Consider the following 16,694-nt stretch of genomic DNA (forward strand, 5'->3'; position numbering starts at 1 on the left):
TTATATTGGGCTCCACTGTGCCATACCGATATGCTTTGGATAGGTAAGAAGGATAGCTGAACAATTTGAACAAAACAATCTTAGAATTAAAATGGTCAGACCACTCCTTTTAATTATGGTGCCATAATGCCCACTGGTGGCCAGAGCTGACCACTGCAACTGCTGAGACAAAAACAGGAAGACTTGGAAGAAGAAAAGTGGGTGGAGGGAGTATTGAAAACTTTGGACTGTATTTCTGCAGGCATGGAAATCACTACAAAGAGGAGGATCCTGAACTGTAACCTGAGGATGAAGTCATTAACAGTGTTGGTGTGTAATGAGGGGACAGTGTAATTTAGTACTAAGAATTTATGGTGCTATTGCTTGTGGATTGAATATATCCCCCCCCCCCCGATTGAATAGATTTTTAGTACATTATGTGTGCTAATTGGCATATCAATACCAGGATGTCTGTCATCAAGAACTGTTTTTCAAATTACCGGTACTGTATTAAGTAGATAATTATCACTGTACTTTATTGCATTTCCTTTCCTTATTACAACCCTCCTCCCCAAACTATGTGCATCTAAACCTATAGCTCATGATAACACTACACACATCTGATGCAGTGGATGGTAGTCTATGACAGCTTATGCTAGTCATTAAGGTGCTGTAAGATTCTTGTTTTCGCTGCAAAAAACCCCAATACTCCTCTAGAACTTATAATTAAGCTGTGGCCCTCATGTTTATCTTCAGCTAGAAAGATTGACAGAGGAATCTTATAAACATCACCTCAGGTCAATGGGATTTGCTCCCGAGTAAGTGGGTTTGGAATTGCAGCCTAAGGAGAGGTACAGGTTTCAGAAGAGAATTAAGACTGCAAGCCTCACACTTGGTAATTTATTATATATACACATACATGCTTTCTGGATCTTAATAGTAAGAGATTATTGCATGTAGGAACTATGTAACACAGAAGAAATGGTTAACAAGGCCTCAAAATAGACTCACTCCTCCCATGGACTCACATCTGTGTCAATAGCCACACAGTTATAAGCCGCATAACGCAACTTTTCCTCGCAGACTTTCGCCCTATAAGTGAAAAAGAAGAATCACATCAACATTTTCACGTACCTTCTGGTCATCCCAAACTCATCTCTGACTCCCCAAGATGCTATGCTTCTGTAATTAACACCCCACATTGCTGATACTCCCATCTCCATGCATATTATTCTCAATGGCAGCCACACTTCCCAGTACATTGTCCTATTTCTTAGCCCTCCCCCATATCTCCCCCACCATAATCCGCTTTGCATTGCCACACTATAAACTGGGAAAATCATGTCCCTGGTCACTTGGTGATACTCTAGGCACCTTTAAGTCACCCAATGTTCTTCCCATAGCATGCCTCCCAAACCTTTCAGCTGCCTTTCCCAGGTCCAATACACCCTTGCCCAAGAGATTTATAGAACAAGACTTACGAAGCATAGTTTGGTAAAAAAAGTGTGCTGGAGCAAGTGGAAGATTCAGGAAGTGCATCAGTGGTTTCAGAGCTTTGAGAGAAGAGATAACAAATCAATGAGATCTGTGGAGAAGGCTTTATCACACAACAGAAATACAAAATGGCTGCCAATCCATCATCACTCACTCTGCAATATGATGCACGTTAACAGAACATAAGGAGAGCCCTACGCATCAGATCAAAGGCCCATCTTGTTCAGCATCCTTTTCTCACACTGGGTAGCCAGATGCCCATGGGAAGCCCCCAAGCAGAACTTGAGCACAGCAGCACTCTCCCCACCTGTCATTCCCACAACACTCACCCTAATTTGTCAGGATAGATATAAATCCGAGCAGGAAGTCGGCTTCTTCCAGTAACAAACCTCAGGAAGCGACTGCGATCCTCTGAGGGGAAGAGTACACAACCATCAGAAACTCCCAGGGACATCTCACCAGAAGTCATTATCCACAACAAGCTTGCCCAGTATGCATGTGGGAATGAAAACAAGACCCAAGCTTTGAATGGGAGCCAGTCAATGTTCGAGGTGGGAGTAAAAACTGACCCTCCTAAGCAGGGGGAACCATTCAGTCGGGGGAGCTGTTGTAATAGCCTGTTTGGGGCTATTTTTCTCCACTGCCATCTCCCATTGCCACATTGCTGTGACTCCCTCCAGGTTAAAAACAAAACCACTTTCTGGGAGTGGTTATGAGCCACAGTGGGAGGAGCCTCTCAAAACCCCCTGAACCTGCAATTCATAGCACAGATTTCTTCACATCATCACTCCACAACAGTGTGCATTTGCTAACATCTACTTACCATTAGTAAAGTTGTTCAAGGCTTCCCAGAAATACTGAATTCTAGTATCCGATGGTTCAAAATCCTCAAAGCGAGCTGTGAGAAGAAGAAAAACAGATACATGGTGCAGGTTACGGAGAAAAATATTGCTGGCACAGAACCAAGGTCCAACTGAAGGGGAGAGGGAAAGATGGTATGCCCATTATTTGGGCAGAACACATTAAGGAAGAAAGGAATATATACCTAGGCACATGGATATGAGGTGCTAAAATGCTAGCTCAAAATCATAGTACAACCCACCGATATGGCATTTGTACTGTGAATCTCCACTCGGTGCAGTAGCTGAATGTGGAGTCGCCACATGTTTTATGATGACATCATGCGGTATGTTACCCATGAAGAGTGCAAGGTCTCCCACACTTACTGAGCTTCTTTAGAGCCTCAACAGTAACTTCAGGGTCACCACAGACCTTCTTCTCCAGTTCCTGCCAAGTGAGCAGATCCAGTACTGCCTGAGGCACTACCTTGAGAAGTCCAGCCTGCATGGCCGCAAGCTGAGAGAGTCAGGAAAGAAGAGACAGATGAGATGGGGCAAGGAACCACAAGTCAGCACCAAAATCCTATTGCCCAAATGCTATACTGAATTACCTGCTCCTTGCTCTCATTTAGCCGTGCCTTCTGCACCAGGCGGATGAAATCCAAGCGGTCCTCATAGTGCACCACAGTGCGAGTGCCACCAGGGATAAGCTCCACCATGCACTGGTCGCTCAGCACAGTGGTGTATGTCAGCTCATGCCCAAACTTGAACTCAAAGGTCTCTTTGTCCATTCCTTCCATCATCTCCAGAAGCTTCACCTGAAAACAAGGAAAGGGATAATCTCACCTATGCCCAAGAAAGCAAGGAAGTGGCAGACAGGGATTTTATAAAAAACCATAGCCATAAATAAACAGTTATTATAAGATATTGTCAAACACTTTCTATCACCTGGAAGCTTGCATTATGTCTAAAACTGTGCAGCTGTTATGGTTGGAAGCTGCAGTATTTGTGTGTGGACCATTGCTATGTGTTCAACATCATGAAATGTTGAAGGAAGTTTACTTACGCACCCCTTCACCCTCCCCACTGGCAGATTTAGAAAACAAAATGAAGCCAGCTGCTCTGCCATGCCAGTATCCAAATCCACAGGCCATGCAGACAAATGCTAAATAGAAATCTGCACCCCATGTTTCAATAGCGACTCCTAGATACACGTCCCAGGGACTCACCAGCACAGAGTCAACAGCAGGGAAGTCCTTGCTCCAGCTCACTTCCTCCCCTGTCAGTTGCTTCCAGACAAAGCCAGGCAGGGCCAGGACCTTAAAGATAAGAGGAAGGAGAGATGCAGCACTGCAACACATTGCCTCCAGATGTGGTCTTTTGTATCCCACTATGCTCAAAGGAAATGTTCAGGAAGGAAGACAAGGCAGTTCCTAGATCTGATTTTATAAGAATACTTGCAATTATGAATGATTAGAAAACAATTTGGCACAGTTTGGCACAGGAGAAGGAAAGTCTGGCTTCAACTACCGGTATCAAAGAAAGATCCAGCCTTCATCCTATACTCACTAGGAACTCCTTGCCACGCAGGGCGGCTCCCATGATTTGCCCAATCCACTCATATTTTGTGAACTCTTTGCAGGACGGGTTGGGGACATACATGTCTCGGGCCTCTCCGGTACCACTGCCCTGAAACAACAGACAGTTCAGCTCAAATGTCCTGATAGGGACATAAGAATGAATGTTAAAACACATGTACAATCCAGTCTCTCTGCATTAATTTCCCCATGCAATAGTGGTACACTAAATTTCCACACTGACCAGGACTAAGCAGGAATAAAAGTTGGATTCTGGGAAAGCTGGAACCAAAGGACAGTGCTTTGGTGTCCATATTCTCCCTCAGAGAGCACTGCTACTAAGCACTTTTCTTTCTCCAGAGCTTGCCCGAATCCTCACATTGACAGTCTCTTGAGACTCATGCTGCTCTAATATCCTTAAGAGGAGGAAAGGGTTAGCTTCATCAGGGAGCAAGCACCTGGTTGGACGTGCGGACGAAAAAAGGCAGCGGCACTGGAGTCTCAGCTGAACTAGGACACAGCTCCTCGGACATATCAGCAATGCTGTCTCGGAAACCGCCACCTGGGAGAGAGAGCACATGGAAGTGTGTGATCAGCTTTGCTATGTTGTCACCACCTGCTTGCGTTCCTGAATACATTAGCTGGATTTCAGATTTTCCCACTCCCGCTCTTGAGGCCTATCCAATTTTCTGTAGGATGCAGAAAACCCTGAGAGGACACAAGAAAAATATTTGAAACTATGTTTTCTCCCCACCAAAATCTCTTCACACTTGGCATTCTCCCTGGTGGACCCATTGGAGGAGGGGGCTCAGGCCTCCGTTGAAATCTTCTGCTGTAACCAATACTTCGATCCCCTTCAAGGATGCAATTGGTTTAACAGCCAACTCAAAGGCAGGAGCAGAGTTCTGAACACTGAACCGCTGTACTACAAATCACCATCCTTATTGTTTATGCTCCTAACCAGAACTCTGTTCAAATAATAATAATAATCTCCAAAACTGACTCAAAAGAAAACCCAAATTTTCAGCTTCAAACTCTGGAAACTGTCAGAGATCAAATTTCTATTAGCTACCATTTTGGACTACACAAAGTGCAAAACTTACCCTGATCAATGATGCCCTCAGCAATGAATTTACACTCCCACCACTGGTCATAACGTAGCGGCCACCTGAGATGAATGAAAAATGGTCACTTAAACCTACCTGTGGAGGTTTGTGGGAGGCACTGCATTGCTGGTGAAAGTGCAATTATTCTAGCGCCTCTCTTTCCCAGTCGGAAATCTTTTGATATATTATTATTATTTCCATTTCATTTCTATACTGCTTTATATTTTTAAGAAATATGGTAATAGTGCCATATTTCTGTGTGGCCTAGAACCTACTAAGGTCCTTGAATAACTGGTGTGTTGCAAATATTTGGAGTAAGCTCTCATTTATTAAAATAAGGCTCTGTTTTCTTTCCAAGGATTCAGCTTTCACTTTACTCGAAACTTTGTGGTGCTTGGCATTCAGGTACTTAGGCTAGAGACACCAAGCTGGAAGGGGCAGGGAAGACAGACAGGTGGCTGCTGGATGAAAAAACTCACCTGTAATCCAGGGCCTTCTCATACTTGTCAGAAGGTTTTAGTCCCTCATATACCTAGGAAAGCAGACAATGCAGCAGAGGCATTAAGAGAAGAATCCTGGGCAATGTGCTTACAGATAGCAAAGCGGGAATAGGCGTCCTCTGAAGGTCTTGATGAATTTGTTACACGAGGACTGGCAACAGGCAACATGCACCAAAGATGTACAATAAGTTCTTTTGTGCACTGCACAGTCAGGCAGATCCCTAACAACCACCAATGTATGTGTAGCAAGGGACACACATTAAATTAAAAGGCTAGCGTGACAAAGTGGCTAGAATAGCTAGGGTTGAATGTAGGAAACCCAAGTTCAAAACCCTGCTCAGCCATGAAGTTTATTTAGCACACTTGGGCAAATCACTAACCCCACAACATTAAGAAGAAAAAGGTATAACCTCATTTATGTCAGCTTGAGCTCATTGGTGAAAAGACAGGATAAAACAAACAGTAAACAAGCAACGAACTACAATTTCCAGTTACCCCAATGCCTTAGAAATGAGAATGAACCATAAACACACGATTCCTGCAAATCTGAACTAACATACACCTTGAAATTAGAGTTCAGAGAAGCGTTAACTACCGTAATTGGTTCTGGGAAAAGTTTGAACCAGGTATGTTAGTTATTTAATCCCATGTGAAAGAGGAAATAATCATCATTTAATCAGAGGTACATTGTGCATGTGCATCACCAGCAGCCACTGCTGAATTTCTTTTTATATTATACAGTGAGGGGCTCCAAAAACACACAACTCCCATTAGCATTGTGCAGCACAGTAAAAGAGCAAAATGGCTAGGGAGGGGCAAAGGGACTGTGAGCTCCTCTCCCTGAGCCTGTATGCTCATGTATTCATGCTAAGCCAGGGTTTGGGTTAGTGTGACATGTAAACCAGGCCACTGAGTGGGACTCCCAACCACACAGAAGCTGCATCGCCCTGCAAAACTGTTTGCTGAGCTTATGCTCAGAGATGGATCTTGCTTTGAAGGTATAGGCTGAAAAAGCATTTCTGGAGTACAATAGGACAGAACACATGTTGCAGGTTGCAAAGGCAGAAGACTCCCTCCATCCCTCTTGCCACAGAGTACCTGCTAGTGGGTGAGCTGGTCTTACCTGAGTGAAGACTGTGTTTTTACAGCTGGGGTCAAGTGCAGGATTGTCACGATGCTCCATGGCCAGGCGACGGTTGATGTAGAGCCGTGGCATGAAGTTGGGCTTGCTAGTCTCTGAGTCTTTGAGGCACTGGGTGATTAGCACTGTACGTCTTTTGGACAGCAACAGGAACTGTTTGATGTGCTATCACGGGCAAAGCAACACTGGGTCAAAGTCAGGAATATCCCGCACAGTCCTTCTCCTACTTTACAAACCAGCTGGCTCTACTGCCAACATCACCGCAAACTATTCTAGCGCCTCTCTTCCCCAGTAGGAAATCTTTTGATATATTATTATTATTTCCATTTCATTTCTATACTGCTTTGTATTTTTAAGAAATGAAAAGTCTCAAAGCAGTTTACAACCTACTTTGAAAGATCAGATAATAAAACAATCCAGAATGAAATATTACCGAAGAAAGTCAAATATAAAGTAGACATTCAAAGCAATGGTTTATTTCCCCAAGATAGAAAACACAGAAATTGGGAATCAGAAAGTCCCTCGCCTCACCTTGAGTTGGCTGAAGGTGCCAAGTGTGTAGTCCCAGGCGGGAACAAGATGGTGAAGAACACTATCCAAGATCTTGATAAACCTACCCAAACCAAAAGCGCAATAAATAAATACCAACGTTGCCATTGCAGATGGCGGCAGAGTAACCAGACGTGTTAAATTTGACCCCTACATTTACTCCTACATTTCTTGCTATCTCTGTTGGCTTCCCTCCCCATTTCACCCGACAAGCTGATTAAGCAGGTGAGGATTTACAACTACAGGTGAAACAAAACAAAAGTAAACAATAAATAAATTCAATAGGGTTTTACAGCACAGACACCTAGTGCTGTACCACAGTGCACGGACACGCACATGCTCAGCCCACTACCACCACAATGACTGTGGGAGCTCTCGCTCTTTGAGGCATTTCATATTGCAAAACAAAGAAATGCTGTCAACAACGGCAACACTGAGGCTGGAGACTGTTCCTCAGCCCTGCCCTGCTCCATACCTCTGGATGATCACAGCCCGCCGATAGAGCACATCAGGGTCTCTTCCCTCCAGGCGAGGATACCTCACCAGGTTGGCTGGCTGAAACATATCTGCATTGAGCCCCAGTTCCCGTTGCCGAGAAGATTTGATCTTTATTCCCCGTAGCCGAACATCTATCCCATCATCTGTATTAAAAGGGAAGAACAAAGCAACTTAAGACACATCGGTCAAATAGGGAACTGTTTCTCCAGGAGGCGGGAGAGAAATACTGGGGGGAAGAGTAGGGATGAGGGTCTCTCTTTGGGTCACTCTAAGTGACCCATGGTAATCACAAATTGGGGGTGGGTGACTACTGAGAAATTCCAGGGCTTAATTCATCACTTGCCACAAAAACAGCAGACCTGTGGTGGCTTAAAGATTAATAAATGTATTGTGCCTTTGCTGTTTTTCCTAGATAAAATAATCACAAAATGGCATCCACCAAAGGGGAAGCACCAGGGCAGCTGTCAAAGCAGTGAACCACTAAGGAGAATTAATAATAATAATAATAATAATAATAATAATAATAATAATAAATCCTCAGCCACTCTGGGCGGCTTCCAACAAAATATTAAAAATACAATAAATCATCAAACATTAAAAACTTCCCTAAACAGGGCTGCATTCAGATGTCTTCTAAAAGTCAGATAGTTTTTTATTTCCTTGACATCTGATGGGAGGGCATTCCACAGGGCGGGCACTACTACTGAGAAGGCCCTCTGCCTAATTGTACTCTGACTCTAGATGAAACCTGTCTGGGTACGTAACTACAGAGGGAGTGAAATTCTAAACTGGAGCATTTAGAGAAAAGCAGGGAGATCATTGCACCCCAGGGATTAATAGGCGCATCCCCAAACTGATACCCACACACCTCTGCACTCCACAATGCGGATTTCAATGACAGGCAAGTGAGCAGTCATGTCTTCCAGCACACACACATCCCCGATGTAGCTCCTGGAGACACAAAAACATCTATTTCCTCTTGCACAAGGTAGGCTTACCACCCCCCTCCAAAATAGAAATCCTTTAATCTTACATGCTCAGGGGAAGTTACATCAAGGTGGATGTGGGAGCCAGAAACCAGAACTCCTGGGATCTGTTTCCAACCTTCTGGGTACCCTAAAGAGACCCATCAATCACCTTCAGATGGTTTTCGAAGGAAGCACAGGGAACTTTTATGCTCATGAAGGCAGTGGGTTGGGGTGAACTACACTGTATGTTTCTCCCTGAGACACTGTAGCACGCAATGGTAGCTTTATGCATTACCTCAGGAATATGAAAGATGCCAGGAAATGTCTCCTCATAGTATAGAGCAGAGATGGGGAGTCTGTGGCCCTCCAGACTGATCTTGCTGAAAGACAACTAGAGAGCCACAGTTTCCCCATCCCTTGCATAGATAAGTATTTACCACTTTAAAAAGTATTGCATTTTGGAATGGCACTTTACTGTGGACCTCCAGTCTGCCCTGTGTGTGGCTTTAAGTTTTTGCCTTTTGTACTTTATGTAACTGGCTCTATTTAGCCTTGAGTCACAGCTGCATTTTGTACATACTGCATTTTACTGGACTGGTATAAACATGTGTTAGTTCTCCAGGTGCTGTAGTGTTTGACTGGGGTTGGTGGGTGGACTATTAACTATGTTCCTTGATGTTTACTTATCTCTGAGGTCATATACTGGGCCCTGATTATGTGTCTTTGGAGTTATAAGGGTGTGTACGCTTATATATCAGTTGCTATGGACAGAGGGAGAACTAATGGTAGAAGATGGATAAACTGGGAGAGCCATGGGCATAGCCAGGGGGGTCCACGGGGGCAGCTGCACTTGCCTCAAGCCAATAAAAAAAGTTAATAATAATAATGAGATATTTCCTTCCTTGAACCCGTTGGGATATAATAGGCTACAAGCTCAAAAACAAAGAGATGTCCATTAGCCGCTAACACTTCAGGTCTAGTATTTTGTTGCTTTTCTTCACCATCTGATTACAATAGAACCCCTTTCACATTCACTTCTTCTCTTCCCCTTTCCATGCCTCATGAGGTGCCATACAGGCATAGGCTAGAGCAGGCATAGGCAAACTTGGCCCTCCAGATGTTTTGGGACTACAACTCCCAATATCCCTAGCAAACAGGACCAGTGGTCAGGGATGATGGGAATCGTAGTCCCAAAACATCTGGAGGGCCAAGTTTGCCTATGTCTGGGCTAAAGAAAGAATCTGAGCCAAATTTAGGCTCAGTTTCACACCTGGTTTTCCTCAACAAGCAAATTCTCTCTCTCCACCCACCCCCCGCCTCCCTCGTCTGACTTACTCATCAATGCCCACGTCACTCAGCTTCTTCAGGTTATCCCCCTCGCCACCATACACAGCCACCCTCTTGGGCATGAAATTCTCATCTGTTGTGTCCACAGTCAGGAACAGCTTCCTGGGGGGAGAGAATTAAAGGGTAAATGTGAGACAACAATAAGATACAGGACAAGTTTCTGGCTTTTAAAACTACTTCCCAGAGCTCCTATGGACAATGGAGGGTCCAAATATGCTTAGAAACCTTCACTGCAACGAGCTGAGAAATGTGGGGAAAGCAGGGGAAGGGTGCAGGGGAACCTGGCAGGCGATAGAACTGGCTATGAAGCTTCCCCCAGGCTGGACCTTTATGTGGCTTGGAGGAAAAGCTTAAACCTTCCCAGGAACGAACCAAAAAGGGCCAGAAAGACTCAGCCATTTTGAATCGAGAAGGGTGGTTTTTGTACATCACTAGTACCACATTCTGCACAAACCTATGTGATCACAGAAATCTTACTTAACAGGAAAGCCAAGGTGGGTGGAAGAAGAGGTGGGGATGCCTTTGTCTGCCATATGGAAAGGAGAGGGCAGATTCAAACAAATATTTTGCTGCAAACCTCAAAAGGGCCATTCTGAAATTGCTCAACATTCAGTTTCATGGCAGTGGTGGAATCACAGTGGTATACATGAGAAAAGATAATTCCTTTGTTGTTGTGATGAAGGCAGTAATAGTTTAATTTTCTACCCACCCTTCACCTTGAGGTCCCAGAGTGGGAAACAACCATTTAAAATACAGCACTAAAAACAATTTAAAACAACTTACAGTCACAAAAATAGTATGAGTCCCAAAAATATGCATCTCAAGTGTCAAAGGCCAGTTTATAAAGAGGTACATCTTCAGCACCAAACTTAAAGCCTCATAGCACCTAACCAGAAATCTTTTCCATGATTCCCTCTTTGGGCAGGAAGAAGCCCAAGCACAGAACAAGGCCAACATTCATGGGCATTAACATGACCCAGCTGCTTTCAATGTAGCTTTCACACTCAGTGAGAGCAGAGGAAACAGGGTTTAGCTACTATGGTACTTATAGGAAGTAGCTGATTAGGCCAGGACAGCGAAGTGTCTGCCAGTGATGTCCCCACATATAAGGAATAGGCTAGTAAAGGATAAGGAACTCACTTGATAATGGTCCCTTTCTTCATGTTGAGACGGACCCAGTGCTGACCCTGAGACCCATCACTCTCCCAGTAGGTGTCTGCATGGTTGTCTGTCAGGCATGAAACATTGAATTCTTCCTGAGGGAAGCAAAGACAGACTGAGGGGAGTTAGAAATAGCCACTTAATAGCTTGCTTTCAGGCAACCCACAAGATCCTCCCAAGAGGATACCAACTCTAGAACCTCAGACAGGAACCTTTAGTTCCAGACACTCAGGCATCCAGCTGCACCTTCCTACTATCCCTGAAAATAACTGAACACATCTTCCTCCCTCAAGGCTTCCTGGATTTTTACCACTCTCCATTTACCTAGGAGAGGCAACCTGCAGATCTATGAAGAACGGTAGAGGAGACACCGGGCACAGTGTCCTAGCACTGATCAGGGTAGTTAAGCGTTATCAAATTTCAGAGAAAGACTTGATGACCACTAAAATCAGCAGGTGGCCAACTTAATCTGAAAGTTTGCAGACCTATGCCAAGACAACACAGAATTCAGAAGTGTATATATTCCTACAACTATAAAAGTTGATCAAGTAAAACACATTATTTCACACATTATTTTATTTCATTTTCTGGAACCAAGAGAACAACTGTCTAATAACCCATTCCAGGGGCCGGTGAAATTCATTTCATGGGTAGAGCCCTACCATTAGACAGAATAAGGCAGTCGCCTCGGACAGCAGATTCTGGAGAGTGGCAAGATTTTGGAGGACAGAGCTGTGTGCCACATGGCCTACCCTGTACCCCAAAGCTAGCCTGCTGCCCCCAAGTGTGGCTGGCCTGTCCCCAGTGTTAAAATAAGATTCAACCACTGGTCTAGTTGTACATAGCATTGGAAGGGAGTATCATTTTATCCTCTGCCTCAGACAGCAAAATCTCTTCATTACCAGCAAAGAGACACCCAGAGTCTGTTTACACAAATAAGTTATCCTGACCTAACAAATTCTTAACTCAGTTCACCCTAAGGTTATAGATATCAACCAGAAGTTATCTGTTGTCACAATCTGGCTGGCTCCCAGACTTAATAAGCTGCAAGTAGATGTTGTTAGTTTACAAGCAGATTTATTAAACACCATCATTGTACTCAGAGCAGCTCCCATGGGCTACTGTCTCTTTCAAGATGTTGAGGCATCTGGGCTCTGATTTCGGCGCCAACAGGAAGCACGCCAGAACCTCGCCTTCCACTTCCTTGATTGACGCCTTTCCCTGACCCTCGTTAACCTATGGGAACAGGGAGATTCTGGCTGGCCTCCTACCTTTTCCTCTGATGAATCATCCCTCCCCTATGTTGTTGCTAGGGTCCGCTTATCAGCGACTTGGCCTCTCTCCAGCCTCCTCTTCTCTGGCTGAGGAGAAGGGGTTGCGGGCGACTGTCTTCAAACAGCTGAGAAGCAAGCAAAACTACTCCTTCCTCCTCTGACTCTCTGTCCCCCTCATCACCCTCATCGTCCCTCTGGGAAGCCCTGCCCCTGACATCTGCCTTTGCAAACCCTTTAATATTAGCAAATGATGGCCTAGTGGTTAGGATGCTGAGGCAACAAGGGACAGTATGCATGAAGGCAAGGTCTCTATGCAAAGGAGCCTGGTTGATAGTGACACTTTACCGTGTAGGAGGACACATCAATGCTGTCCACATATTGCTTGATGCTGCCCAGATTCTCATCTTCCTTGCCGATGTGGTCATAGAGGAAATGCACCAAGTCCTCATCACATTCGTAGCTCCATGTGGGTGGTACAAATCTAAAATGGCAATAATTGGTGTTAATAGTACAGGATGAGAGAGAGAGAGCTGCGTTTACAGAAATTTACATCCCCGATCATACTCTCCACTACCCAATTATATCCTCCAGGATATTATTTTTACTCCCACTTCTGCACAAGCACTACTCCCAATAGAATTAAGTCCTCAGGCATACAAAGCCTGGATAATATGTAGAAACGTCCAGTGCCGCGGGCCCAGTTACCACTTTCAAATTAAGTGCACTGGCTGCCCCACTTTTTCTTATTGCTGTAAAGGAGGTTGCATGCCCTTTACCGGAGTCTCTCTACCGCAGCTGCATCTGGCTCCATGATTTTTGGCTTTGCCCCAAGACGGAGGGAATATGTTAAATCCACCACCTGCTCCCATCTGGAAAATGGAAAAAGGCAGAATTAACAACTATAAACTTCTGTGTAAGCAAACAGAAAAAGGAAAAGTTCTAACTGCATTATTAGCTACTAAAACAAGGGATAAGTATCTGAGAATAATTCAAAGGGTTGATATATAGCCCTTTGTTTAATGCTACAGAGGATCTAATTTATAATGCTTATAGTAATAATAATTTTTGCTGCTATTAAAATGAAAAACTTTACATTTATTAGATAAAACAACAAAATGGACACACAGAACTTAACACATCTTAGACTTACTGATAAGGTTTGAGCCAAGTGATGTGTGTGTTTGTGCATGTTTGCATACATTTTTGACACAGTTGTGAATATCCCTTTTTTACAACTTTGGGAGCTATGGACAGGAGTGACAGTGTTTGCAGTGCAGTAGCTGTACTCCTTGTTCTCCCCAAAGACATTCAAAGTGAGGGCAACACTTCCTACTTTCACTCTGAATTGGCTTCGTTACATCACCACAGTCTAATCTGATTGTCTGTTTTCCACTGTAATGTCACTACACCGCTTATTTGATCCCCAATTGGCTGCAATAACGTAATCCAGAAGAAGAGAACCTCTCTCCCCCTTGGCACACAAGCTGTAGATCAGAGGAGGAAATCAGCCATCAGGAAAGAAGCAAACAAGAGATGAACCACCTGAGAACATATGCCACTCCCCCCCCAAAAAAAAAATTTTGAAATTTTGGTACTGATACAAATTTCTATTAGAAACTAAGAACTGAATGTAGGCAAAGTGCTCGTGGTTGATTCCGTTAGCAAAATGATTGGAAGCTACTAATTTAGCTTGCAACCATAGGTATTTCTGAAAGTCACACATTCATTGATAGTATTATGTATTTGCTTTGGCCACCTCATGAGAAGAGAAGACTCCCAGAAAAAAACTCTGATGTTGGATAAGATTGAGGGCACAAGGAGAAGGGGACGACAGAGGACGAGATGGTTGGACAGTGTTCTCGAAGCTACCAGCATGAGTTTGACCAAACTGCGGGAGGCAGCGGAAGAGAGGAGTGCCTGGCGTGCTCTGGTCCATGGGGTCACGAAGAGTTGGACATGACTAATCGACTAAACAACAACATGTATTTGCTTACAGTGAGCGCCTTCCCCAATGGTCCTCCTCAAAAGCCAATCAATCCAAACAAAATGTAGAGATGGTTTTCAGTACCTGATTACAGGCTTATAATCCACCCCAAAGAGTTGTTGCTGCCTCTGGATTCTCTCCATCGATTCCACTGGCACCAGCCTGTCCCCACCATCTGCATGCTTACACATGAGTACCCAGCCTTCCTCCAGATCACAGCCAATCTTGAATTCCTCCAGCTGCTCCTATTAGGGAAGAATATGAAATCATTTGTCCAGTACAAAATACGACATTGGAGATAACTAAGGAATCCAAACAGTTTATCAAATCCTCATACATCATACAAAGAGATTTACACAGATGGTTAGGAACACTGATTATCCATAGAGAAATGTACAGCTCCTACTAATTGATTAAAAACCAAAATGCATGTCTTTAGTCTGTGCTAATGAGTGTCTATGACTACTTTTTCTGGTCTCTACAGACCAACAACAGTCCCCTTTCTCACTTGAAAGAATGCACACGCATGCAATCTCAACAAAACGGTATTAAACTGTCCTTCCAATTATAATTATAGGAAATTTGCTGAATTCTAAAAGATTGTAGGAGGGTGCCCAGGTATACATGCATAGGAATTACTGAGGTTTACTAGCACATAGCCTTTGAGGGCCATGCAGTTATCAAAAAAATCTCCCCAACTTGATAAGGAACGTTGTTGGTATTACAGCTGTTTGCATATTCCTTATTGTTGCTATTTCCCAAGCGCAAAATGTGACAGCCAGTTTATTGCCACACTAATACTAAAAGGGAAAATGATAACCAAGGCAGGAAAAAAAAATCATATGGGCCAGGAAAAACTGAAAGGCTCTTCTGTCAGCTAAATTCGTATCAAGGAACCATAAAACTAGCTGATAGTAATCTATGACTGTAAACAGTGACAGTCTCTGAGAAACGTAGGAATACTTGTGCCCTGTGTTACCATCCTTGAGTGCGCATGTAGGACACAGCCCCCAAAAGCAATGGGAAAGATAGGATGAGATGCCTATGTTTATCTCTGTTACTTGTGTCTTAAGCCTCCATCTACATTTGCTCTAGCATGCAAATTATGTAAGTTGGGGGGGGGGGAGGTGTCAACCCTAAAACATTTGAAATTATAATAAGGGCTCAAGTGCCTCTGAACATGGGTAGAGTGCATTTCCTCCTCTTCAGAAAGCATCCCGGCTGGGTTGCCAGTTCACACCAGGAATTATGGACAACAGGAATCATTACACGGTAGGAGGAATGTGGCGCTAACGGGCTGGAGCCCTAGCAATTTACCCTCCTCAAACTTCCGCGTTCAGCGGGTGCGGGTGCCCGTGCGCTGCAGGCCCCGCCGGGGGCTATACCTTGCCACACTCACCTTTGTCAGCTTCACCCAGAGACCGTGCCCGTTGCAGTATTCCTCGCCGCTGGCTCGGATGCACGAGCCCTTGCGCAGTTCGATGGTGCCCCTGCCCAGGCCCTTCCTGCCGCCCGACCCGGAGCCGGCGCCGGCCTTGCTGGGGTTCTCCCATACCGACAGCAGGGTCCGGCCGGAGGCCGAGGCGGGCCCGGGGGCGCTGGGGTCCTTGCAGATCTTATACTGCACCTCGCGGGGCACGTAGCACAAGGCGGCGGGCAGCGGCTCCGCGCGCGTCAGGCACCCGATCGCCTCGCTCAGGAAGCGCAGCCGGCCTAGCAGCTGGTGCGGCGACTCGCCGGCCGTCGGGGGCATCATCCTGCCCGCCTGCAGCCGCCGAGGCGGGGTTGGCCCAGAGGGAGCAGCCGCCGCGGGAGCAGCTCCGCCGGTGGCCCCTTCGCTCCAGTCCCGATTCTGGCAGCCTTTCCCCAGCGCAGCAGCGACCGGGAGGAGGGCGGCTGTGGCTGCTTCCTGCTACTCTCGCCCTCCTTCCTCCTCGGTTCTGCCGGGTGTACCGTAAAGCAGCCTCTATCGGCGGACGGCTGAATGAGCAAGCCGAGCATGCAAGAAGCGAGGGGAACCGCGCAATGGAAATGGGTCGGCGGCAAGCTCCGGAACCCGCGTGGGAGGTTTAGGCCTAAGGTGAAAGTGGCCAAGGAAGGTCGACGCGCAAGATCTCGGACTCCGTTTCACTTCAGTTCCTGGGCTTATGTGAATGGCTGGCGATGAGGCATATCATAAAAGTTCGCGTTTCCAAAACAAACAACAGGGCAGGCGGAAGGATCTCTGATCAGGTGCCAGGGAATTGACACTAGTAGTAATATAGTGGCCTTAAACTA

The 16,694-nt window shown here is 45.2% G+C and overlaps 1 protein-coding gene across 1 annotated transcript; it reads right to left on the reverse strand.

Moving 5' to 3' along the window:
- Positions 1–865: 865 nt before the first annotated feature.
- On the reverse strand, positions 866–16,272 carry HECTD3 (HECT domain E3 ubiquitin protein ligase 3). The gene is made up of 21 exons (XM_053392604.1): positions 15,817–16,272; positions 14,502–14,662; positions 13,210–13,302; positions 12,779–12,914; positions 11,139–11,254; positions 9,987–10,100; positions 8,552–8,634; positions 7,661–7,826; positions 7,168–7,249; positions 6,619–6,801; positions 5,475–5,527; positions 4,993–5,057; positions 4,348–4,451; positions 3,882–4,001; positions 3,542–3,631; positions 2,924–3,130; positions 2,700–2,829; positions 2,297–2,371; positions 1,803–1,884; positions 1,461–1,532; positions 866–1,071 (listed from the first exon to the last, which is right to left on the reverse strand). The coding sequence occupies exons 1-21, from the start codon at positions 16,171–16,173 to the stop codon at positions 987–989; spliced, it is 2,574 nt and encodes an 857-aa protein (XP_053248579.1). The 5' UTR covers positions 16,174–16,272; the 3' UTR covers positions 866–986.
- Between the last annotated feature and the right edge of the window lie 422 nt (positions 16,273–16,694).

Source organism: Podarcis raffonei, chromosome 6, assembly GCF_027172205.1.
Source record: "Podarcis raffonei isolate rPodRaf1 chromosome 6, rPodRaf1.pri, whole genome shotgun sequence".
NCBI classification, from domain to species: domain Eukaryota; kingdom Metazoa; phylum Chordata; class Lepidosauria; order Squamata; family Lacertidae; genus Podarcis; species Podarcis raffonei.